The following is a 27624-nucleotide window of genomic DNA, read 5'->3' as shown; positions in this document are numbered from 1 at the left end:
GATCTATATCTTCTACTGGTGCATAAGCTGAAGCATATGTAAAACTGAAATCATCTCCGAAAACCTACTCTTTTTATCCTTACCTGACTTCCCTATTTTTGTTAACAGCATCATTATTCTCTTGGTCAGTCAGGCTCCTAACCTCAGAGCTAGCTTTGACTTTCTCCCATATCTACCTGAGGAGTCCTACTACTTTCTACCTCACTCACAGCCTTTCCATTTTTACTGCCATAATCTAGCTCAGGCTCTCATCGCTTTTCACTGGCAGGCAGCTTGGTAGAGAGAATATTGACTGTGGAGTCAGAGAATCTAAATTCAAACCCCTCCTCTGATGGTTACTACTTTGTGAGACCTTGGGGAAGTCACTTTACCTCACTGGGCCTCAGTTTCCTCATCTTACTATAAAATGAAGAGACTGGACCAGATGGCCTCTTGGAGATCCCATCTAGCTTGAAATCTTTTGACTACTCCAAAAGCATTTTTAATTGGTGTCCCTGTTTCTAGTTTCTTCTCTCAGTAATCTGTCCTACCACTGTCTAACTAGTCTCCATAATGTACAGATCTGATGATGTTCCTTCTTTGTTCAAAAACTTTCAATGGCTCTCTACTACTACAAAATGAAAGCCAAAACTCCAGTCTGCCATTTGAGACCCTCTACAAGGTGGGCCTAACTTCTTTTTAACATTATTTGATACTATTCCCTTTCACATATTCCAAACTGAACTCTCAATCCCAGAAAACGTTCTTCCTACTGCTTTCCTGCCTCTGCCCTTTTGTTCAACTCATTCCTCAGGCAAAGAATAGCCTCCTCCTTCCACCTGATGAAAGCCTACCCATTCTTCAAGGCCCATAAAAAACCATCCACCTACTCCATTAGTGTTCCCTTAACTCCCTCACCCAACTAGAAGGCTCCTCTTCCCTTCCTCTGACCTCATCCAAATGTTTTATGATGCCTGAAATCCAGGAAGGAAAATAAGTCTACATCACTATAATACAAAGCAGAATATAAATTTCTTGAGAACAGAAATTCTCTTATTCTTCTTTAACTCTCTGCCAGCCCAGTACACTATACATGCTAAGCATGTAATGCTTGTTGCATGAATGAGAATGCTCTTCACTCTGTGTACATCCTGATTAGTCCTGGCCAGACTTTTTCAAAATACGGTCCCTTAGGACTTACTGTTTTGTCTTAGTTCGTACCAAGGTTTTATCTTCTGCTGCATGTTGCTCTGTTTCCTATGGTTTCCTCTGTGTCTATGTTCCCCTTCACCCCAAACTTTAAGGATAGCTCCCTGAATAAGTGTCTGTGAAGAATTCAAGTTAAGGGTGTGATAGTAATGGCAATTAAAGATTCCCCTGTATTGGCTTGGTTTTCAAATTGATTGTGTTAAAACCCAGAGCTTGTTAATCCCACCTGTGGGATGGACTTTTTGATGTGAAAAAAAAAAAAAAGTCCTGAACTGGGAGGAGCTGGTGACGTAGATTTGGAGAGATAAGAGAGAGGCGGAAGACCTTTTTTTGGAAGCAGCACCACGTGGAGGCAGAGAGAGACTAAGAGAATTGCTGGTGGCCGCTTTGAATTGCCCTGGACTTTTGAGACCTGCCCCCTGAGCTGCCAAGGACTGAGGAGACATGGCTGTTTTGCTGGTACTTTGTCTGTCTGTTTTGATGTTATTTTGCCAGATTTGTCCACTGGTGAAAGACAGTCCTTTTGTTGAAGAAGTCCTGGAACCTGGCTGTTCGCTAAGAAGCCCTGAGACTGTCCTGCAGACAGAATGAATACTGTCCACTGGTGAAGGACAGTGCTGTTGTTGCAGGGGTCTGGAGACTGTCCTGCAGACAGAATGAATACTGTCCACTGGTGAAGGACAGTGCTGTTGTTGCAGGGGTCTGGGAGCCTTTCTGTTGGTTCAGAAGCCCTGAAGAAGGATTTCCTTGTTGTATGTTTACAGAAATCCTGGGAGAGGGCTTTGCTAATGTGTTCAGGGGTTCTAGGACTGTTCTACAGACAGAGGATAAATTCATGAAGGGACTGGCAATGTATCTTATGGCCTTGCTAAGCCTTGTCTCCCCAGGAACTAAGATTGCTGAGAACTTGCCTCGTGTCAAGATGAAGAAAAGAGCTCCATTTGGGTATAACTTGATGTAACTCTGGGGTAGATTCAATTGTGATCCAGGGGTGGGGAACTTTTGACCTTTTTTGTGTTCTGTGGTTGAACAAAGGAATGTAGTTTACTTATGTTTGGAAACTAATCTCCATTTGAGAAGAGGGGCTTTGTGGTGAACTAAATGAAGGTATAGCCTAGGGGTGGAGTAGTATTTAGAACAGGGACTTTGTAATTGATTGAATGATTGGAAGGTCCTGGGGTGGGGTAGTCCTTGGAGATTATTTAATCACATTCAGTAAATGCTGTATTTTGAATGATGTCATGTTTTGATCTTCTCTGTTCTGGGTTTGTTACTGAATAAAATGGAGAGCACCTATGCTGGTATTCTGAACCTTGGGAAGTTGCCTTTCCTTGGCATTACATTACAAAGGGTCACCCAGGATGTGATAGAAAGGCAAAAAGTGGATATGAGGAGGCTGCTGGAATAGAAGCATAAAGGTGCCAAGTGTAATAGCAGCCTGGGAAAGTAAGCAGTAATCTCCTTCCTACAAAAGTATTCTCCTATCTTGGTTACTCGGCACCCTAAGTATTTCCTCCTAACACTCCCGCTCCCCAATCACCTTCCCTTAGGTCAAGCTTACCTCCGATTGTGCTCTCCTGGTATTCGTGAAACTGTCCCTTGACGAAGCGGAGAACGAGGCTTGACTTGCCCACTGCTGACTCTCCCAGTAAGACCAGTTTAAATTGGCAGATTTTGTTGCCAGCAGCTGGTCCATTGGGTCGTGCTGCGCCTCCCCGACCTGCCATGGCCCGTCCCACAGCAGTGGCACCAATGAGAGTGGGGGATGGGGTGGGAGGCCAATACTGAGTGCAGAGGCACTTAGTGGGGAGAGGAGGCCTCCAACTGTAAAGGAAAGGAGATAGGGAGAAAGGAGTTAGTTCAAAGGAGAAGACTATGTCTCCATAGCATCTCAGAAACAGAGAGAGCACTAAGCATTATCAGATGGAAAAAAATTGAGGTAGAGTTTCAGGGCAGGAAAAATCAGAGGACCCAGCTTTCCTGACTCCTAACCTTAGGGATCTCCAAATGATACTGCTTCTAAATCATTCATTCAAACATTTAAGTACCCACTACCTGAAAAAACACCATGCTCTACACTAGAGATAAAAAAAAAAAAACCAAACAAAATTGTATCTGCCCTCAAGGACTTTATATTCGAATGGAGGGAAACTGCATGAACAAAGACAAGTAAATATAAAATGTACACAAAATACATATATATTTCTAGGGGAAAAGTTACTAGGAATTGGGATGGAGAGGGAGGGGAAACTAGGATAAGATTTGTCAAAGGGGACATTTGAGTGAATCCTTGAAGGAAGCTAAGAGGCAAAGGGGAGGAAAAAAGTATTCCGGGCCTGCAGGTAAATCTATCTCCACAAGTGATCTTGTATCCATCCTCTTTTCTCCATTCACATTACAGCCACTGTCATTCAGGACCTCATCACTTCTCACCTGGACCTAAACGAGCTTCTCCTGGTCATAGTCCCTGTTGCCACCAAAATTATATTCCTAAAGCATGAGACTGACCATATTATTCCCTAGCTCAAGAAGGTCCAGGAGCTCCCAAGTACTTTTAGGACAAAACACAAATTCCTCAGTTGAGCACTTAGAGCCCTTTAACATCTGGCCAGTCTGCAGTTTCCAGGGCAAACCATTCCTCCTCCCAACTTTTTATACCAGCTACATTTCCCATGCCTAAGATGCTCTTCATCCTCATCTTAGCATTTTGTAACCCCTGGCTTCCTTCGAGGCTCAGCTCAAGTGCAACCCCCTACAAAAGACCTTCCCTGATTCCAACAGTCAATACTCCTCGCCTTTCTCTCCCCAGGAAGTTTTATATTAGCTCTGTATATATTTTGTATTTTATCTGTTTACGTATGGTTACTCCAACTTCGGCTCTTTGAGGACAGGAAATGCTTAGTTTATCTTTTCAATCCTAGTGTCTAGCATTAGCAGTTGTTGAATTTCAAGAAGGGCCAAAAGCTGAATTTACAACATGGTTCAGGGAACTGATTTAGTTCACTATATAAAAATTGTAGCCCACCACCTGCCATCTGTTGTTGTTCAGTCGTGGCTCTATGTGACCCTGTAGACTTTGTCCATGAGGTTTTCTTGGCAAAGATGTTGAGTGATTGACTAGCCATTTCATTCTCCAGTGCGTCCCATTTTACAAATGAGGAACTGAGGCAAATAAAGGTTAAGTGACTTGCCCAGAGTCACACAGCTAGCAAGCACCTGAGTTCAAATCTGCACTCGGATCTTCCTGACTCCAAGCCTGGTGGTTTTATCCACTGTACCACCTAGCTATTTCACCACTGGCCAGATCCGCGCAGAAAACATCAGCCTCTGAGTTGGGTCCTACAAGTCAGTACTGAGAGATTGAAACTACCAAGGTAAATATGTTTAGCAAAAAGCCCTTTGGTATTCCATTATTTTAGACACCATCTGAAGGCAGTATAAATCAGTCAACAGAATATGTCATCATGGTTATAAACAATTCATTCTCAATAGAAATAAGGACTACAGTACTAGTTAAGATGCCTGTGGCTCATTTGGGGAAAAAAAAAAGCCTGTCAGCCTTTGGGGAACCAGGGTGAAAACTCCATTTCTCATTTCCAAATACTCAGAGCACCATTTCCTTTGTTCTCTTAATTTCAAAAAGGGCCAAAAGTTTCACACATATACTCAATTACCAAAAAACGCATACATATTCAATTCAGAGCTTGACTGGCAGTCAAAATTGCTACCAAGTCTTCTTTTATATAGAGGATTTGGGGTTCCTGTTTTCCACAGGCAGCACCAAGGCACAGAATTGCAAAGAGGAGGAGGTAGGTGGGTGGAGTGGAAGTGTAGGAAGCAAAAATCTGACACTGCAAGAACTATACTACTCTAATAGTAAGGATTCAACACAAACCAGTGTTCTAGGGAGTAACACTTATGCATACAGGAAGTTAGAAATAATTTTTTTTTCCTGGGGAAAGGGGTAAGTCATGAAAGGGATGTGAAGCCTATCTCCAAAAATCCTTTCAGACTGTTACTTAAGCTCTCAATTAGACATGCTCAAAGTAGAAATCTCGTCCCAAAGACTCTTTAAACAGAATAGTTTGAAAAAAGTTTAAAATTTGAGTGTGACATCTCCCTACCAAAATGTTATATAGTGGGCAAGGAAACTCTCAGCTAATCTCTTCCACATCCAGCACAGTAATCTGAATATGGAATATTAATAAGCCCTAATTACGCACCTATTATGTGTCAATGAAATGTTTGTTGAATTGAATGTTTTTGCATTATACATCAAAATCACTCCAGGCATCTTTTTAAGTAACAGACATCTTAACATAATGGAAAATTCTGGGCATTCTGACATTTCTCTAGTGTTTTAGTCAAGGGATATTAGTTGTTTTATAGCCTAGGTTATGGCAAATAGAAGAGGAGCACCGGGACCCTTTTCTAGGGTCAAGGCTTAAATCACATTTGGATAAGTGGTCAGGGATAATAAACAATGGGTCCAAGGTCACCTAAAAAGCTAAGAGTAGTAAAGGAAGGCTTACATCACCCCCAAATCCCAAAGGAGGCATATATCCCCTAGGTGAGATTAGAAAATTGTAGCCCCTGAGTTACTGTTCATTGGAGACTACAAGCTTTCATAACACATAACCAATCACAAAATAAAGGCCTATATGCCCTGTTGAAGAGGATTGTCTAGTGTTAACTATATGTGCATGTTTAAATATTAAAAAACACACTCCCTTATCCTTCTACATGCTTTTACCCTAGGAAGCTGCCCATCCCTAGTCAGTCTCTGGATCAAGTAAGTAAATATTTATTAAACAAACACCTAAGTGCCAGTGCTGGGGACATAAGCACAAAAATAGTACTGTCAAATGGTTCAGGCCCTTCAAAAGCTTATATTCTAATGAGAGATGGAAAGTTACAACACATTCACAGATGATTAATTGCAAGATATGTACAAAATAGATGTACGGATGGAGGAGGCTGACTAATAACTGCAGGAATTAGGAAAGGCTTCTTGAAAGAAGGGGCACTTGAACCAAACCTTGAAGGAAGCTAGGGATTCAAGAAGGAATAGCATTCCAGGTTTGAAAGAGAGAGAGCCTGTGCAAAGACACAAAGACAAGGGAGGCAATATGTACAAGGAATAGCAAGTAGGCCATTTTGGCTGAAACAAAACACAGTAAGGGCAGCCTAGAAAGACAGGCTGGAACCAAACTATAAAGGGCCTTAAATGCCAGGCAAAAGTCTATATTTTATCTTAAAGGCAACAAGAAGCCACTGAAGCCTCTTGAGTGGGGAGTGACAAATGTCACACCTGCCCTGTGGGAATGGCAATTTGGCAGCTCTGGAATTTTAGGAGAAAACTGGTCTTAGACATGTTGAGTTGGAGATGGCTATGGTACATCAGGGGAGACTTATCCAGCAGGCAAGTAGATGGAGATGTTCAAATGGATTTGAGAGAGAAGGGGAGGCAGATATGTAGATATGGCAGCCATCTGCCTAAAAATGACAGTTATTTAGCTGAACATAACCTAGAGAAAGAAGGGAGCAGGACAGAGCCTTGGAGTGTTAGGGGGCAAGGGACTGAGAAGAATAGGTAGGAAGATAATCAAAATATAGCAGAATTTTGAAAATGAAGGGAAAAGAGTATTTACAAAAAGAGAGTGGTCAGTGTCAAATGCTATAGAGTCAGGAAAGAAGAAAACTGAGAAAGACAACTGGATTTAACAATATAGAGTAACTACAGAGTAGTTTCAGTTGCCTGGTAGGAATGGGAATCAGATTGAGTGGTGACTGGAGGAAACAGTCCTATCAAGTCTTTCTAGGAGTTTGGCTGGGAAAAGGAAGAGAAATATAGGGTGACAGATTTAAGGGATGTTAGGTCAAGTAAAGTTTTTTTTCCTGCGGGTTTTTCTTAAAAAAAGGATAAAAGCTGGATATGTCTGAAGAAAGCAGAGAATAAGCCCCAGATAAGCAGAGGCTGAAAATTATGGGTAGAGGGTATGATCTAAGGGGCATGATATTAGAAAAAACAGGGGAACTTTAGCAAGGATTATTCTGTCTTGAATCTTTTATATTCAAGTTAAACAATTTTCTTTTTAAAGCAGCCCCGGGAAAAAATGATTCATTGATTGGGAAAAAAAACTACAAACTATTGCCTTTCTGAATATCAGATTTTTTTCATACTACTTACATTCCAGAACAGAGGTCAGGGTCCTTATATAAAGAAAGAATCCAAGAATAGGAATCCCACCCTTCTTTTCCCTAGGGTAGATACGAATCCCACATCTGACCAGTGAAACTATAAATTTCCTGAGGGCAGGGGCCTTGCTTCTTGTTCCTCATATTCCCCCTCCTTCATACTTACTAGAATACTGAATACTCTATACAAAGTTACAGTATATTCTAGAGTTTTTCCTTTATAAATTACCTATTTCAAAAGGAAGAAAACTGGGAATCTTTGAATTATCCTTGCTATTGTAAGGGAACAGTAATAGTGTAGCTAGAAAAATCATTTATACCTGATAGCTTTAAAATTCACTGAGTTGAGTTTTGTGGGGATTTTTGAGGGGAGGAGAAGAAAGCAAATTAATCAATCCAATTAGGTTTGGCTCAGATTATTAGAACTACCTTAGCACACACTGAGGTAAGTCACTCAGCAGTATGTGAGTAGCCTGAAGGAACATTTAAGAATTTTAAACATTTGTTACAGATAATTTACAGGGGCAGCTAGGTGGCACAGCATTGGCCCTGGAGTCAGGAGGACCTGAGTTCAAATCTGGACTCAGACACTTAACACAAAACTAGCCATGTGACCTTGGGCAAGTCACTTAACCTCACTTTCCCCCTCCAAAAAGCAGGAAAAAAAATATAATTTACAAACTGGATAAGGACCAGATAACCTGGTAATAAGAGACCTTTCAGGACTACAGAAGAGGAAATCCCCAACTCTAACTAGAAATCTTTATTTGTACAGAAACCAAGAAGCTAGAGGTGATGGCCACTTAAATAATAAAATCAAATCCCAGAGTTGGGTGAGAAAAAGAGAACTGAACAGCCTCCTTCTTTGTCATCCCTTTCAAAATAAGTAGGTCTTCGAAGTTTCAATAAAAGATCAGGTCTTTCATCCCCTTTTTGAAGTTTATTAAAAAACCATTTAAAAGATACTGTTAGGGAATAGATTGAGAGCCTGGAAGGGATTTTAGAGGTCATCTAGTCCAATTGTCTTCATTTTACAGATGAGGAAATGGAGGCCTAGAGAGGTTAACTTGCCTCTGACCATAACCTCCATCATTCCCTGTGCCTTAATTCTCCTAAACCTATTAATTCTTTTTTTTTTTCTTTTTTGGAGGGAGGAAGGTAGGGCAATTGGGGTTAAGTGACTTGCCCAAGGTCACACGGCTAGTTTTGTGTTAAGTGTCTGAGGCTGGATTTGATTCCAGGGCCATGCTCTATTTACTGCACCACCTAGCCACCCCGAACATATTCATTCTTATCATGCTCTCCAAGCATTTTTCTCAGGCCATTAACACTACTCTAACTTCACTTTTCTTCCTCCAATTTTGACTTTGGTTAACCAGTTTAATACCATATTATATACTCCTGAATCCCTTGCCCCCTCTGTCCTATAACTTTGAGCCCCTTGACCAACCCTAACTCTGGATTACTCCTACCATTTGCCTCCTCTCCTCCTTGCATACCAATGAATGCAAGCTGGAGGAAGTCATCCAGCCAAGTTGACTGGGTAAGTTATAAATTGATGTTATTTAATTTTGGATTAATAATTCACTTCTACTAGACAATCCTTTTTATTCTTCCCTAATTGATTAATGCAGAGAGTCAAGAAAGAAGAAAACTGAAAAAAGGCAATTGGATTTAGCAACAGAGAGATCACTGGTAACTACAGAGTACTTTCAGTTGCCCTGTAGGAATGGGAATCAGATTGAGTAGCATACTGGAGGCAATAGATATATCAAGACTTTCTAGGACTTTGGCTGGGAAAAGGAAGAGAAATATGGCGTGATAGGTTTAGGGATAGTAGGTCAAGTAAAGTTTTTCTCTGTGTGTGGTTTGTTGTTTTTTTTTTTTAAAGGATGAAAGAGCTGGATATGTTTGAAGCAGGCAGAGAATAAGCCCCACATAAAAAGAGGTTGAAAATTATGTGTAGAAGGTATGATCTAAGGGGCATAAAGAGGGTATGATCTAAGGGCCATAATGCTAGAGAAAATAGGAGAACTCTAGTGAGGATTATTCTGTCTTGAATCTTTTATATTCAAGTTAAACAATTTTCTTTTTAAAGCAGCCTCTGGGAAAATCCTATCCTACTCCCCATAAAAGCTATTCCAAACATCTCTTCTCTAAACCTTCCAAGGATCTAGAATTATATTCTGAGAAAATTGAGGCCATTCACTGTGACCTCCCTCTTCTCCCTTCTCTTCATCTCAAAACTCTCTGTCTTCATCCCCAAGTCTTTCTTTTTTTTTCTCCTTGTCTCGGATAACAAGTTGCCCAGGGGTGGGGAACCAGTGGCTTTGAGGCCACAAATGGCCTTCTCCTTCCTCAGGTGAGTCCAAGTTTTTTTTTTGACTGAGTCAAAGTTTCACAGACAAATCCTTTTATTAAGGGGATTTGTTCTGTGAAATCTGGATTCAGTCAAAGGGCCTAGAGAGCCACATGTGGCTTTGAAACCTCACGTTCCCCCACCATTGGAGCAGCCATTATCCCTACCAAGACCAACCCCTCTACATGTGCCCTTGATCCTCATTGCCCCCCCATCCCCAGCAGATTATCCTTACAATTCACTGCAACCTCACCTACCACTCCGCTTCCTTCTCTACTGCCTTTAAACTTGCCCAAGTCTCCCTCACTCTTTAAAACTCTTCATCAAACCCTACCATGTCCTGCTCTCTGTCCTCAGCCAAATTCTTAGAAAAAGCTGTCTGCATAGGTTGCCTTCCTCCCATAGGTTTAATTACCAACTCTTTGCAGATGACTCCGACAGGTCCATTTACCCCTCTCCAACTGCCAAATAGACATTTCAAACTGAAGATCCCAGAATCTATCTCAGATTCATAATTAAAACTGAATTCACCTTTCATCTAAACCAACCTCTCTTCCAAAATTCCCCATTTCTATTGATAGTACCATTATTCTTCCAGTATCTCAGGTTCAAAACCTCAATTCTTCACTCTCAACCACCCCACATATCAAATAATTAACCAAATCTTGCTGCATCTACCTCCACAGTATCTCACACATCCAAATCCTTCTCAACATTTAGTCATCACCTAAGTGCAGGTCCTCATCAACCTCTTGTATTATTGAAATGGTCTCTTGATTGCTCTCCCTGCCTCCTCTCTCCCCACTCCAATCCATCCAATCCATTCTCCTCACACTGAGGACAAAATGAATTTCCTTAAGCACAGGTCCGACTATGTCACTCCCTTATTTAACAAAAACAAGTGGTTGCCTATTGTGCCTAAGATAAAGCAGGAACTCCTTTGACTTTTAAAGCCCTTTATAATCGGGCCTCAACTCTCTTTCCAGCCTCATTATACAATGATATTTTTCCCACATTTTATGGTGGTCCACAGCCAAACTGACCTTTCTGTTCTGCATACACAAATACCCCATCCTCCATCTTCCAGAATTTGCACTGGTCATCCTCCATGCCTAGCAGGCACTCCCTCCTCAGCTCAGCCTCAGAGCTTTAAGACAAAGCTCAAGCACTAAGGCTACACAAAGCACTCCTTCCCTAACAAGCCTGTACATACTCACATACTCAAGTTTGTAAGCGCCTTGAGAGCAGGGACTGTTTAGGCACTTAATAAATGCTTTAGAAGTGTTTGAGTCAAGATTCAAATTTAGAAGCTAGCCCTTTTCCCACTGCTTAAGTGCTACCTCCATCCCTTCAGCTAGTACAGAAGCAGCTGGTTACAATTTCTCCCTGGACCCTTGTACTGCCTTCCACGGCTAAATCCACACATTTGAGAGCGTGCACAAACACACACCCAGCACTTTTTATGATCTACTGCCTCGTGGTTTTTCCTGGCACCACCTAGGGATCATGTGAGGAGAGGAGTCAAATGTTCAGACAGCAATCACCAAGGAAGTGGATCTTGCCTTGAAGGGCAGGTTGGAAGTCTTCCAGTCATACTGCCTAGAATAAATCCCCCAGGTCTCCAAGTCTTTCTCCCCTACCCGAGAGAAGGGTAGTCCAGGCCTTGTAAACACCTGCTTGCCTAGAAACCAAGTGATGATAAAAGTGATTCCATTCAGGTCTCACATAGGAAGAAAAGGTGGAAAAGTCTTGTGACCTCTCATGAATCTATCTCTCCCTAAGTGTCCCTAAGTGGGACAGCAAAGTAACCTTAATAAAACCCAACTAATTCCTTCTGATCATCCAAAAGGATAGGTGGGTCAAAATTTCTCTTGGGTGATATGGCAAGTGCAAGTAATTCGTGGGATCATAAGAACTTGGAGCTGAAAAGGGTATTAGTGACATAATCATCAAAACCAGAGCACAAATGGGTAAGTACCCACATAGACCATTTACTGCAACCTCAGTTTGACCAAGAATCCTTTCTACAACATCTTCAGCAAGAAGAAGAGGTCACCCAAGCTCATCCTGAAGGCCTCAGTGAGGGCAGAAACCCACCTCCCTAAGCAAGTATCTATTCAACTAGGTGCTAGGCACAGAGAACTGTTGTTGTGGTTGCTGTTGTTTGTCCTTCATTCTCAAAGAAGACTGCGACATCAGGGAGGTGATGCCAAGATATACAAGTGAATTGGATTTAAGTGAGAGAGAACAGTACAAAGTCACCAGCCTCACTTTCTCCTCCAGAGCCCTCTGGGTCCAGTGGCTATATATAAATCAGACAACTGGAGATGGCCCAGAATACAATGGGGACCTTGTTCTTTTCAAGCTAAGGTCTTTAACAGGTTTCAGTTTGACTGAGGCAAAGCTCATTCAATGATTAAGGCAGAGAATCAAATACAAAGAATGATATAATCCTTACTCTCAAAGAGCTTAACATTCTAAGAAACAAATACATATTAGTGCAACCTGAATAAAAAGAGAATACAAATAAATACTGAAGAAAAGCTTATGTCAAAGCTAGTGCTTGAGCTTTGTCCTAAAGAGATTTTATGAGGCAGAGCTGAGGAGGGAGTGTATTCCAGGCATGACCATGGTCAGCTGAGTGTGATTTGTGAGGAACAGCAAGAAGGTTGCTATGACTGGATCACAAAGAGCTGGAGGGGAGCAATCTAGAGCAAGACTGGAAACATAGGCTGGGGCCAAGTTGTGAATGATCCTAGAGGCAGCCCATCCCACTTCTGGACAACCCTAAATAAACATTAAAACGTTTTTCTTTACAATCAGCCTAGTCAAACCCCCTCTTTTACAAAAGAGAGAGTAGATGGGCAGAGAGGTAATAGGATCTGCCTAGTACAGTTAATAAATTGAGTTAGAATGGGAACCCAGCTTCTTACCCCTGGAACGTGGGCAAACAAAACCTAGTGTGCTCTCTATTATAGCATACTGCCCGCATTCTTTTTTTCCACAAATTTTCCAGAGTGAAAAAAAATTATCACCAGCAAGGTTTGAAACAGTAGAGCATAGCTAGACAGTATTAGGAGAGACCTGAATTGTACTAGCTGAGGAATTAGGAAGTTACAACTTTTCTTAGCCTCCATTTTCTAATGTATAAAACTGATAATACATCCACCTAACTCACAGGGCTACCAGGATGAACAATGTGCTGTGTAAATGTCAGTTATATCCTTCGATCACCAGCCAGATGCCCTCTTTACCCTCACTCTCAAACTTTCCCCTAACCCCCACCTCAGGAAAACAATCCTTGCTTGGTCAGGAAAGAGTTATGAAAAGAATACTGAATCCTTTGCTAGAGACTAGTGAAACATGAAGCAGGAAAATGGCCATATCACTTGTCCTTTTTTTTCTACTGAGAAGAACTTGCAGAGGCCAATCTTTTTAAAAGTTCTGCCCAGGGCTTAGGTATTGTGACCATTTAAGCAGTAAGCTTTGGGGATGTGGGTGGGGTAAATAAAAGAGAATAGGAGAAAGTAGTCCCCAAATGCTATTATGTCCCATCTACCTATGGTAATTCTGGATACTACAGGCAATAATGGAAGTGTGGATCAACAGAAGACAAAGAGGCTCAGAAATAGTACTGTATTGGGGAATGACTGAACAGGTTGTGGTATGATTGTGATGGAAAACCACAGTGCTATAAGAAATGTTGAGCAGGATGGGTTCAGAAAAACCTGGGAAAACTCATATGAACTGATACAAAGTGAAATGAGCAGAACCAGGAGAACACTGTACACAGTAACAACAATATATAAGGATTATCAACTGTGAAAGACTTAGCTACGCTAATCAATACAGTGATCCATGACAATATCAAAGGCCTCATGATGAAAAATGCTATTTACCTCAAGAGAGGGAACTAATGAACTCTGAGTGAAGATTGAAGCATATTGGGATTTTTTACATTTTATTTTTCTTGCTTTTTTCGCAACATGGCTAATATGGAAATATATTTTACATGACTTCTTATGCATAATGGAGAATCATACTGTTTGCCTTTTCAATGACTGGAGAAGGTGCTGGAGGGAGGGAGAGAATTTGGAACTTAAATTTTAAAAAGAGTTTAAAATTCTTTTTAAAGGAAAGAAAAAATAATAATTCTTTTTACAGCATACCCAGTTAAAAAAAAACCTGTGCAATCAGAGGATGGCAAACTTCTAATGCCTTGGGCTCTTGGAGCAAAAATAAAATTCTTGATTACAAAACCGTAAGTCAACAAACCCACATAATACTGAGGTAAGATTAACAGACAACCCAGATTGGAGCTTTGGAAGAATGATTGCCTGCCCATGTTTCCCAAAGGATATAGGCTCAGATTTAACATTGTCTCACTCAAGACCCTACACTTTTCTAAGGAACCAAAAGCAAAACTAACCTTAGATACCTTAGTTGTTGGCAAGTTGCGTCTCTCCCCTACTTCATAATTTTCATCCTCTTTTCTCTAATCCAAACAGTTCATTTACTTTGCACTCATTACTCTTTCTGCTTAACAGGTTAGTGATTCTGGTCTAGTTTGGTGCCTCTTTCAAGTTTTCTGTTTCAGAGATTTCCTTTGGCTGAGGGACATTGTCACAGCCAGTATAACCAGCTGATTTAGAGAAAACAGTTTACTTAGGGAGACCCACCCTAGCCTAAGAAGCAGGTGACATCACCAAAAGGGAACCAGAAGAAACATTCTTCAGCACTTGTCAATTCACTACAAATCTCCAGTTAAAAGTTTTTCTTAGTAGAAAGTTTATACTGTAAGACCTGGAAGACAAGGTAATAGAGGCAACTCATCAATTCAAGGAGAGAAAAAGTAAAAGGACCTAGAGGGGATGTAACAGTTCCAAAGGCCAATGGTGGGTGAAGAAAGCTGAGCTGGGATGTCATGAATACTTTAGCGACTCAGGCCAGCTAAAGAGATTATTTATGCAACTGGAAGAGTACAGTCCTTCAGAAAAGGGGGGAAATGACCCTCACTTGCACTTGGGAATAGAGAAGAAACTGGTAGAGTGGGGCTGCCTATTCCTCTAACCAGACTCCAAACCCAGCAGAGTCAAAGAGGTTAAGTTAAAAGAAACCTCTCTTCCCCAAAAAGTGGCTCTCATAGTAATTATAACCAAAAGAAACTGAAAACACAGGAAAGAAGCTAAGAATATTGGTCATTGAATTTGTTGCTGCAGTATGCTGAAGACCCTCAAATGTATTATTTGGTAGGTCTTTGATTTTTAATAATCTTGAGCAAAAACAATGCAAATACATAATAATCTTGTGTCCAACATAATGAAAAATGAAAGCTTCAGAAAAATGGTAAGAAATCAATCCCTATTATATGTATAGTTCTTTTTTATTTCCTTCTCTCCTAACAGGATGCACAAAATAAAGGGAAGGAGAAAAGGCACCAGAAACAAAAGATATTTTTAAAGGGCAATTAAAAAATACTAACCTATTAGAAACAAATGATGAGAGCCAAGGCAATCAGACATTTAGGGTATATGTAAAAGAATATGATGGTTGTGCATATTAAGGACATGTTGTTTAAAACGAAAACTTAACTGGATTTCAATGCTTTCATTTCTGTTAGGATAGCTGCAAGCAGATATATTTAGAACTGCAATTCAAGTTTTGGTTACAAAGAAGTTGTTTTGTTCTGAGTGCTTTAGGCAGTACAGGTATATTTTGCAAGACAAAATCAGTGAAAGGAAAATTAGGAGGGAATTGTCTGATGAACCTGGGATTCAGGAAAAACATATAGTCTGACAGAAAGGAAGCAGGCTCAGCTAGTTAGAAACTAACAGGTCACACATCCCAGCAAGGGGTGAGGGGGGGGGGTAGTTCTAGAGAAGTTTTTAAACTTTATCTGTCCTAGATCCCTTGGGCAGTCTGGTGAAACCAACAGACCTCTGCAAAATCACATTTTTAAACACATAAAATACACAGGATTGCCACTTTTTATCTCCTCAGCACTCAGCAAAGTGCCAGACACGCAGTAGGTGCTTAATAAATGTTGACTGATTGACAAATGAAGTCAATTATACTTAGATATAGTTATCAAAGTAATCAAAAAACAAATTCATAGACCACTTTCAAGAAGACCTGGTAGAGGTCAGGAGGATCCCCTATTAACATCACCGAGGTGGGAGAGGGAAGGTCTGCTATAGATACTCATTGTCCTAGTTTTTAGAGCATATGGCCCTAATACTAGGAAGACAATCACAACTGCTATATAACCTTAAGCAAAGGCCCCACTTTGGGAGTGAATAAGAGTGACTAATTGTTTGAGAAAAGATACCCAAGATAAGAGATTGAATACATTTGTTCCCCCCCCCCCCCCTTCAGAGGAAATGTATGTATATCCTTAACCCACAATCTACCCAACTCTTAGCTCTGTAACTGTCTTACTATATTCAAAACTTCTTTGGAGAGTGACCCCTGGGGGCTAGGGTCCTGAATGCTACTGAGCAGAGTATGGTTCTGGTTACCACTCTCCCTGGGAGGAGTTAAGGGAAAACCAGTCTGCAGATAGGCAGAGGTTTCACACAAACAAAACAAACAGCTACTAAACACACAGGGAAGGCCGAACCTGGAGTTTTGCCAAAATTAAGCAGAGCCAGAACACAACTGATCCCTGTGAAGATTTCCCTTATGCCTAAAAACTGGTGTGACACCAAGACAGGCACCAAACAGGGTAAAGTGATGAACAATCTCTTGAGATATGGAGCCATGGCTTTCCAAGGCACTGACATGGCTTTCTGACAACACAGAAGGATGTCAAAACATCCTTTCTCCTAATCCTTACTTCCCTCATTTCTGGGCCCCAGTGGAAAGATCAGCTCCCAGGGAAGGCCTAGCCAATAGCAGTAATCATTTTTAACTTTCTGGTCACTGGACAGGAGCCTCAAACCAGGGCTCTGGCTTCCTTTTCTCCAGCTTGTACCCAACCCAAGTGAGCAATGGGCCATCTTCATAAAAGTCTTCTGACACAACTTGGGCAGTGCTGACAAAAATGGGGATGGGAAGAAACCCAAAGCTCTGGAGGAATATCATGCCACTGCTTATATAACACACAGCTACCAGGATAGGAATGGTAGGAACAAGATCCTAGCAAGTGATTATTGCTTGTGGATACCCTACCTGGACACTCTGTCAATAATTCCCAGAGAAGCTTAACTCAAGATCAAAGCAGCAGTAAAATTTCTGCCCTAAGATGGGAAGATCTAAAAGGGATTCTAGGGGAATACATGATTTGGCTACTTTTTGTATCACAAGTCCATAAGCCAAACCACAAGGCATGCCAGCAACAGGAATCAGGTATATAGGGCTATTCATTCAATATCATTCAAGTCATTACAGAAATATCACCTGGACTAGACAAATCACTTCTACTACGAACTACGAGCGGATGAAGAAGTCAACAAGGAGAGGGCTCCAGTCACTCTCATGAGGCCTGGCATCTAAGTTGTATACTCTGCATCTGAGTCAGAATAGTCATAGGGTACCCAGATCAAGGTGAGGGGATAGGATGTCTACTTTCCTTGTCAATCAATTAATGAGCATTTATTGAGTGTGTATGATGTGCCAAGCACTATGCTAGGTGCCAGGGATACAGAAATGAAACAAATTCTACCTTCAAGGAGCTTACATTCTATTATGTAAATATAAATATATACACAAAATAAATACAAACTAATACAAGGTAAATTTCTTGACAGGAGGACACTAGAAGCTGGGTAGGGAAAAGGGGTGCCAGAAAAGATTTTCCATAGAAAGTGTCACAAGCAGGTTTCAAGGAAACAAGGTGATGAGGTAGGATGTATTCCAGTCATAGAAGATATCCAGTGTAAAGATAGAAGACAGAGTATTAGAGCATGAGAACAGCAAGAAGACTGGTCTAGTTGGAACCACTCTAGGACTAGGGAAGTCATATCTAATATTATTGGAAAGGTAGATTGGGACCAGGCAAGAAAGGGCTTTATAGGATAAACAGAGAAGCTTATAATTGATCCTAGAGGAAATAAGGACCACTAAAATTTACTTAGTAGAGGAACGTCACGGTCAGACTTATGGGCTTTAGAATATCATTTTGCCATTTGTGTGGAGGATAGACCAGAAAGAGGAAAGACATAAGGCAGAGAAATGAATCGGAAAGCTATTATATTAGTCCAGACAAGAGACGAAAGCTTGAACTAGAGTGGTAGCCATTTGAGAAGAGTCAATCAGTCAAGAAGCATTTATTAATCACCTACTACTATGTGCTAGGCACTGTTAAGTGAAGATTCAAAGAAAGGCAAAAGACAGTCCCTGCCTTCTTGAGGAGTTCATAATCTAATGGGGAAGCAACCTGTAGATACCCTTGCACATATAAGCTAGAGACAAGATAAAGAGGAAATAATCAACAAAGGGAAAGCACTAGAAATAAGATAGATGGGGAAAGCTTCCTGTAGCAGGTAGGACTTTAGCCAGAACTTGAAGGGAACCAGAGAAGCCAGGAGGCAGAGATAAAGAGGCAGAGCACTGCAGGTATGGAAGATAGTGGCAATGCCAAGACCTGAAAGATGGGAGTATCTTGTTCAATGAACAGCAAGGATATCAATGTCACTGGATCTCAAGTATGTTGGCGTGGAGGGGGACCTAAGGTATAAGACTGGAAAGGTATGGTTTGGAGTGCTAGGTTATGAGAAGCTTTGAACACCAGAGGATTTTGTATTTGATCTAGAGGCAATTCGAAGCCACTAAAGTTTTGTTGTTGGTGTTTGTTTTTTTGGGAGGGGTGGGGAGACACAACACATGCTTTAGGAAAATCACTTTGGCAGTTGAATGAAGGATGGACTGGAATGGGGAGGTTTGTGGCAGGCAGACCAAACAGCCATCTACTGCAATAGTGCTGGTGTGAGGAAATAAAAGCCTGTACCAGGGTAGTGGAAGTATCAGAAGAGCAAAGGGGATGAATTTGAGAGATGTTGCAAATGTAAAATCAAGAGGCCTTGGCAATAGATAGGATAGAAAATAGGGGTTAGGGGACAGAGGTAGTGAGAAGTCAAGGATGACACCTAGGTGAGCCTGGGGGACTGGGAAGACAGTGGCACCCTTGACAGTAACAGGGAAGTTTGCAAGGGGAAAGAGCTTGAGGGGAAAAACAATGAGTTCAGTTTTGGAGATGCTGAGTTTCAACAGTCTACTGGCACCCAATTCAAGATACTGAAGAGGCAGTTGGAGGTGAGTAACTAGAGGTCAGCAGGTGAAAGGAACAGCTGAGTGAGATATTGTGGAAATAGAAACGACAAGATTTGGCAACTGACTGGATATGCAGGGGGAGGACAGGAGTCAAGAATACCACAAGATTGCAAAGAATGGTAGTACCTTTGACAGATGCAGGGTAATTAGGAAAGCAGGTATGCTTCAGGGAAAAGATGAATTCAGTTTTGGACATGAGTCTGAGAGGTTTCTGGGATGACCAGTTTGAAATGCCCAATAGGCAGCTGGAGTTGTGTCAATGGAGCTCAGGAGAGATGATGGGACTAAGTATACAGATTTGAGAGTTATCTGCATAGAAAAAATAATTAAACCCATGGGAGCTGATGAAGTCACCAAGTGAGAGAATATAGAGAAGATAAAGGGGGAAGGGAGCCCCAAGAGAGAGCCTTGGGGTATAACTTAAGGAGTACAATATGGAAGATGAACCAGCAAAGGTAACTAAAAAGGAATGGTTGAGATAGGTAGGAGAACCAAGAAAGAATAACATCACAAAAACTTAGAAATGAGAGTGTCAAATGTTACCAAACAAGGAGGATAAGGACAAGGACATCAGATTAAGCAATTAAAAGATACTTGTTAAATGGATATGCAACCTGAATATTAAAGATCTTTCCATAAAAAAAATTAGTAGAGAAGCAGATCATATACCCTTTCATAGCTATAAGTGGAATAAGAATGAATTTTTAACTAAACAAGGAACAATGGCAATTACAAAACAAAACAGATAGTTTTGATTACATGAAATTGAAAAGCTTTTGCACTTACAAAATTAAGGCTTCTACAATAAGAAGAGAATAGTTAAATAGGAATAAAATATTTGTATCAAATTTCTTGGGTTAGGGTTTGGTGTTTAAGAAATGTAGGCAATATATATTAGATTGCACACAATCTTGGGGAGGGGAAGGAGATGGAAGAAGAGAAAATTTAAAACTCAAAATCTTAGGGAAGAGAATGTTGAAAACTAAAAAATAAATAACATATATATGTGTGTGTGTATATATATATATATATATATATATATATATATATATATATATATATAAAAACAAAAACCTCACAATGTGAGGTTAAAAACTTAAGATAGAATAAAAACAAAGAGATAGAATAAAAAGGAAGTGTAAAAGGAAAAAAAGTATATAGGCAACAGTAGCCATTCCCTAGTAGAGACATGGTCAAAGGACATCAACAAACAGCTCTCCATAGAAGAAGTATAAGCTATTAACAACCATAGAAAACAATGCTCCAATTCACCAATAGTAAGAGAAATCAAACCAAAACAATTCTGAGGTTTCACTTCACTCTCTGCAAATTGGCAAAAATGACCAAAAAAATGGCAACTGTGTTAGAAGATTTGTGGAAGGAGATTCACAGTAAATACACTGTTGGTGGATCTGCAAAATTGTACATCCTTTTGGAAAGTAATTTGAAGTTCTGTAAAAATAAAGTAACTAAAAAGTCAATATCCTTTGAACCTGAAACCCTATAACTGGACTAATATCCTAAAGAAGCCATCGATAAGAAAATCCTTATATACTCCAAAATACTTACAGCAGCACTTTTTATAATAACTAAGAACTGGAAACAAAGTAGCTGCCTACCAATTAGAGAATGGCTAAACAAATCATAGTACGTGAATATAATGGAATACTATTGTGCTATAAGAAATTATGTGGGTGATGAATACAGAGAAACATAGAAAGATCTACACCAACTGATGCAGAGTGATGCAAACAGAGCCAAGAAAACATTATACACAGTAACTATTGCATTATAAACAGAAAGACAAAAAAATCAAAAGTAGGGGCGGCTAAGTGGTACAGTGAGTAGAGCACTGGCCCTGGAATCAAGAGGACCTGAGTTCAAATCCGACCTCAGACACTTAACACTTACTAGGCATGTGACCTTGGGCAAGTCACTTAAGCCCAATTGCCCTACCTTCCCCCTCCAAAAAAAAGGAAAAAAAAATCAAAAGTAAGTGTAACAAAATCATAAAAGTTCAAACAGGAGTCAATTAAAGAAATATGAGAAGACATCTGCAAACTACCTTTTTGTGTAGATGGGAAGGTCCAACAGGTATTATACATTGGACATGTTTTTGGACTTTTTCAATGTATTAGTTATGCCAACTTTTTTCTCTCTCCCTAAAAAAATACAACTTGTCACATGGGATAGCTATCTTGTAGGGGAAGGGCTACAGGGGTTAACTATGGTGATATATGAAACAGAAAATATAAATAAAGTTTATTTTTAAGTGCAAACAGTTTTTTCTAGAAGTTTGAGAAAGAAAGAAGAGATACAGAAGGTAATGACAGGGTCTAGTAAGGGTTTTTTTGTTGGATTTTTTTTCCCCACAACAAGAAGGAGGGTGACTTGGGCATATTTGTAGGCAGCAAAAAAAAAAAAAATACAAACCCATAGATAGGAAGAGACAGACTTAAGATTAGGAACAGGGACAGAATGATTATAGAAGCAATCTACTGGAGAAGACAGAAAGGGAAGAAATCAAGGGAAGAAGGAGAGGGGCCGCCTTTGTGAGAAAAGCTGTCTCTCTTCACCAGAGAGTAAAGAAAAGAGTCGAGGATGAGGTCAGGAAGTTTTGAGCTGTAAAATAGGAGATAACAGAGAGCTCATGATTTATGGGCTCTATTTTCTCAGTAAACTAGAAGGAAAGGTCCTTAGAAGAGAGTGGGATAGGGGATGGTGTGGAAGACTTGAGGAGAAAAGAGGTTTATAACAGCCTCTTTATAACAATGGGAATGGGACAGGGAATCAATTAGGGAGAAGTAAATGGATTCCCTTGAAGAGGTGAGTTGGAGGCCAGTTGAGATTAGATAACATAAATTTGTTGTGGACCCACAGAACTCAGTTTCATGATTTCCTCCAGCTCCATTGAGCAGCACATAAGAAAGAGGAAAGGAAGTAGTGGTTTGCTGCTGAGTTCTGGCTTCCCAATTCTTGATGTTAGTAGGAAACTCTACGTGTCATCATTAATAAAAATGGGGCAAGGAAGGACTGGTAAGTGAAGGGATTACTTCTTTTAATTTTAACTTCTATAAAGGCAACAAGTCAATATTAACTTCTCTTCCTCACTACAATAGATTAGTGGTATAGGAGAGGCTGTAAAGCATTGCTCTGCCACTTAAATCCCTGACCTTCTTTAAAATTCAGCTTAAAAGCCACTTGCTTCTGGAAGTTTTTCCTGATACCCTCCCAATTTATAGGGACTCTCTCCACCTCCCAAAATGACTTTTTTATTTAGCTATCTATGTACCTGCTTCTCTCACTGTGGAACATCAGTTCCTCCAAGGCAATGTCACTCAACAAACATAAATGAAAGGAAACAGCTCCTGCCCTCTAAGAATGAACATTTTGGTGGGGTGAAAAGAAAAAATCAATCAGGACAGAATTCCAGAGGGAAGTCCTAGTTGTGAAATCAGAGAAAACAATTTACTGCTTTCATCAGCGGAGCCCCTCTCTTCAACTGGACTGCTTTTTGTATTGCCATTGCTTAGCACAGTGCCTGACACATAGAAGATGCTTAATGTTTTACTGATTGATTGGACTTACTTCCCAGAGCACCAAAAAATGGAACTCTCCCCAATGGTTAACAATCTCCCTTATCCCCTTACCCTTTACTCTCTCTATGATCCTGAATCTCAAACTACTAGAAGAGCAATCCCACGCTCTCTAACCTCTGTAGCCTGCTGGCTCATCTCCACAGACCTTAATGCTACCACCCCCAATGTCCTTATCTGTCTGTCCCTTTCATTTTACCCTCTGGAACTACAGCTCTATAATTAAGGAACTTCCCTCCATTTTACACCTCTCCCTCCATCTGACTCAGGCCTGGCTCCTTCTAGATGACACCGTCTCTCAAGCCTTCCAGTCAAGTACTGGTTGTACCTTCTCAATTTTAACATACTGATCCTGACCTGAACTGTCATCACTCAGCAACCTATGCTCCTTTGAGGTTCACTCTATCCAAATTTGTCACCCAATTCAGATCCTGGTGGTTGTTACTGACCAACTACCAGGCTATTCTTGCTCCTCAATAAGTTCAGTGCCTAGTTTCTACCATCCTTCCTCCACCCCAATTCCTACTGGCATGCTAGGATGCTTCAACATACATGCTGATATTCACCCAAATACTCTAACTCAACTCCTCAATCTATTCTACTCCAATGACCTGTTGTTCTTCCACTCCAGTTCAATTACTCACAAAAATGGCCACATTCTTGGTTTTGCCATCACTTACAAGTGTTTCACTTCTATGTTCAAGAACTCCGAAATTCCTTTATCTAAACACAATTCCATTATTCCATCTCTCCCTATACTTCACTTTCCCTAAACTTATTCTTTGTCCTCACTATGACCTGAAATTTCTCCATTCCGTTGTATTTTATCAGGACATTTATCCCTGCTCTGGCTACAATCTTTTCCCTTTCTGATCTCATCTCCTTAATGAAGCAATTCAACTCTACACTATGCTCCACTCTTGAATTGCCTGCTTCCTTATTCTGTGATTGTTCACACCTTGCCAAACTCCAAACCTAGATTATTCCTACTATGTACCTCCCCAGAGCTAGAGAAAGTCTTGAAACCATGCTGAATGGTTTCACTATGGACTTTTTACTCCTACTTAATTCTTTATCCTGGGACAGCCAGATGGTGCAGTGGATACAGCGCTGGGCCTGGAATCAGGAGGACCTGAGTTCAAATCTGAATCAAGACACTTAGCTGTGTGGCCCTGGGCAAATCACTTAACCCTGTTTGCCTCAGTTTCTATAAAATAAAATGGAGAAGGAAATGGAAAACCACGCCAATATCTTTGCCAAGAAAACCTCAAATGGGGCCACAAAAAACTGGGACACAACTGACAAAAAATTTTTTTTTCTATCCTACTCTCCTACCCTTTCCAAATAATTTCTCTCAAGCCTCTGATAGTAACCTTCCCCACTATTTCAACTAAGTCCTTTGTCTCTTACTTTACCCACAACACTCAAAAAATTGAGATTGCCAACTGAGAACTCCCTTTTCTTCCCTCTTCCACATCTCACAGGCCCCTGACTTCATCCCTCACCTTTTTCTTCTTCCCTTCAGTCTCTTATGAAGAGATGGTCCTCCTGCTCACCAAGAACTCCTCTGCTTGTACCCCTGATCCCATCATCTCTTCCCATATTCTTCAGCAGACTGACCTATCATTCCCCCCTCTCTAATCTTCGGCCTTTCCTTATCTACTGTTTATTTCCCTGCTATCTATAAAAGCCACCCCCAAGTCTCTGCCATCCTTTAGAAAAGCTCTCACTAGATCCCTCCAACTATGATCCATCCCTCCCTACCTTCCTACATCCTTCCTCCCTTTCTTACCTAAACTCCAGGAGAAATCCATTTATACTTGTTTCACTAATTCCTCTCCTCTCATCAATTTCTTAGTTTCTTTAAATCTATCTGGCTTCAGATTTGATCATGCAACTAAAACTGCTCTCTTCCAAATTCATCTCTAATCTTTTCAATACCAAGCCTACTAGTTTCTTCTCTGTTCTCAACCTACATGACCTCTCTGAAGCTTCTCTCACTGATGAACACCCTCCACATTCCCTCATACTTACCCAATCCTTGTCAGAAATTTTTTGCTGAATTTTTATCCATGTCATACTCTAACTGAGAATTTATCCCAGGCCCTCCTCTTTTCTCTGTATACTTTTTTATTTGGCAATCTCATTTGCTCTTATGGATTCAATTACCATCTCTATACAGATGACTCTCAGATCTATACATCCAATGGCCTGAGCTCCAGTTCAGAATCACCAAGTATCTAAACATTTAAAAACAGATGTTCCAAATATATCTTAAATTCAAGAGGACTCATTATCTTTCCCCAAAAAACTCTCTCCCAAGTTTCCCTATTACTGGCATAGGCACCTACAACCTCCAGTGCCATTCTGGAATGTTCACCCTCAATCATCCCCATATATTCAAGTAGTTGCCAAATTTTATTGTTTCTCTCTCCACATCTCTTGCACAGTCCCCACCTCTTCACTCACACCAGCCACAACCCCAGGGCTGATTCTTATAACTTCTTGATTTTACTATTGCCAATAGCCTCTTATTTGGCCTCTTTCCATACCAATCCATTATCCCAAGTTACCATTATTATTTATTGTTAACTCTAGGACCAAATATAAATTCTTTGATTTAGCACTTAAAATTCTTTACAACCTAGCCCCTTGTTTCCTTTCCCATATTCTTATTCATTATACCTGTCCCTAAATTCTGCAATACAACCAAACTGGCCTACTCCTTGCTCTGCACATGCAATACTTCACTTCCTTTGAACTAGCAGTCACCCATGCCTAGACTTCCCTCTTTGCTCCTCTCTGCCTCTTGGAATACCTGGTTTCCTTCAAGACTCAAGTACCACCTTCTATATGAAGACTTTCCCAATCTCCCACACCCCTGGGCAACTAGTGTCTCTTCTCCCAGAACTACCTTGTATTCTTTTGGAATCTATTTTTACATATACATGTCACCTCCCCAATTAGAATGTAACCTCCTTGTAGCCAGGAATTGTTTCACTTCTGCCTTTGTATCCTTAGAGCTCAGCATCTGACAATTTTCAAGTATCCAATAAATGCTCATAAACCAACTCAAGTGATAACTTGAACTGATCTTTGAAAAAAGCTAAGTTTTATGAGGCCGGGGTGAAGAAGAAGGACATTCAAGAGCATGGGGACCAGCCTATGCAAGGCACAGAGATAAGAAAGGAAATGTTCTGTACAAGGAACAGCAGGTCGGTCAATGTGGTCAGAGAATATGTGAAGAAAAGTGATGTGCAACAGGTTTGGAAAGATAGGCTGGAGCCAGATTGTGAAGGACTTCTTTTGATGCCAGAGAAGTTTGTATTTTATCTTTAATGCAAGAAGAAGCCACTAGAGCTTTTTGAGCAGGGAAGCAGGGGAGTGATATGGTAATACCTGTGCTTTAGGAATAACAATCTGGCAGCTATGGAGAAGATGTAGGGGCAGAGAGACCATTTAAGAAGTTACTGCAATAATCCAAGTGAAAAGTTATCTGGGCCAAAATGAAGGTGATGGTTATGGGCAGAGGAAGGAATAGATGCAAGATATGTTGTGGAGGTAAAATCAATAAGACTTGGCAATGGATTACAGGTGAGAAAGAGGGAAGAACTGAACAATGCTGAGGTTTTGAACCTATATTATTGGAAGAATGGCAGTGCTTTTAACAGATATAGGGAGGAAAGGAAGAGAATATGGCTGGGGGTAAAGTGTGTGTGTGTGTGTGTGTGTGTGTGTGTGTGTGTGTGTGTGTGTGTGTGTGTGTGTGTGTGTGAAGATAACAACTCCTGTTTTAGATATGTTGAATTTAAGATGGTTATGAGGACGGTCAGAAGGAGGTAACCAACAGTCATCAGATGATATATGCCTGAATTTCAGGTGGAAGACTAGGGGTAGATCTGCTAATTATCTACAGAGAGATGACAACGGAACTCAAGACAACTCATGAGATCACCAAGAGAGGGAGAAAAGGAAGGATGGCCCAGGACAGAGCCCTAGTATACATCCACAGTTAGGAGGTGTGGAAGGTATAAGGATGATGATCCAGAAAAAAAGACTGAGAAGCAACAGCCAAGATGGTCAGGAAGAGTAGGAAAAAAGACTGCCATGAACACTCAGGAAAGAGTGGAGGAAGAGAGGTCAAGCATGGCAAGCTGCAGAGAGATCAAGAAGAATGAGGATCAAGGCCACTGGGTTGGGTTATAATAAAAGGGATCACTAGGAACCCTGTAAAGAGAAGTTTCAGTTTCAGTGATGAGGTTAGAAACCAGAATACAAGAGACTGGGAAGTGAGTGGGAGATGAGAAAGTGGAAGCAAAGAATATAGACAGCTTTTTCTAGGAGTCTGATTGCTAAATAATGAGGTCTTTCTATCTCCAGAGCCTAGCAGGGTGCCTGTTATATACAGTGTCCCAAAAGTCTTAATGTAGGTTTAAACTATCAGAGCTTAGACTGAACTAAAGACTTTAGGAATACCAGGTAGTAGGATTATTGGAGGCATATACTCCATGCTTGTACAGAGATAGAAAGAGACAGAGAGAAGAAAGTCTCTGGCCATGACTTTAATTCAAGTCCTTCAAGTCCTCCAACTCCACACATGAAACTAACAAAACCAATGTGCTTTGACCTTATCTCGCCCCACAGACTTTCTGCCCCACCCCCAATAAGAAAGAACAAGACTTCTAGCTTAGCATAGCAATGAGAAAGGGCCCAGTAAGAGATGGTCAATGCCTTACAGCAGCATTCTCTGCTGGACTGTGTCACAAATTCCCATGACTCCCAAATCAGTAGCTCTCAAAATGTGGTTTACGGCCTAGTCTCTTCTAGGATTAATGCTTATAACAAGGCAATGTCTATTTTTGCTTCTGTTCTGAATCACTTATATAGGAAGGATTTTTCAAACTGCTCTCGTCAAAAACAACACCAACCTCTCCATTCATTCATGCTGGGAAGGGGTAAAGTAGCCAAGAATAAGGGACCTGTAGAGCCTCATCCCAAAGAATCTCAAATTGG

The 27624-nt window shown here is 40.7% G+C and overlaps 1 protein-coding gene across 4 annotated transcripts in view; it reads right to left on the bottom strand.

Annotated features, from left to right (window-relative positions):
- The window catches only part of RAB5C (RAB5C, member RAS oncogene family), a 45866-nt gene that overhangs the window by 9826 nt on the left and 8416 nt on the right, over positions 1-27624 (bottom strand). For all 4 annotated transcript variants that reach the window (XM_069067674.1, XM_069067673.1, XM_069067672.1 and 1 more), the window contains one exon: positions 2750-3012. In XM_069067674.1, the coding sequence (XP_068923775.1) occupies positions 2750-2915 (166 nt within the window). In that variant the 5' untranslated portion in view covers positions 2916-3012. The remainder of the gene's footprint in view (positions 1-2749; positions 3013-27624) is intronic.

This window comes from Petaurus breviceps, unplaced genomic scaffold, assembly GCF_028583685.1.
Source record: "Petaurus breviceps papuanus isolate PSGF00001 unplaced genomic scaffold, PetGlider_PUasm1.0 90750, whole genome shotgun sequence".
Lineage (NCBI taxonomy): Eukaryota > Metazoa > Chordata > Mammalia > Diprotodontia > Petauridae > Petaurus > Petaurus breviceps.
Note: the sequence above shows the minus strand (reverse complement) of the source record. Positions and strands in the feature narration are given on the sequence as shown.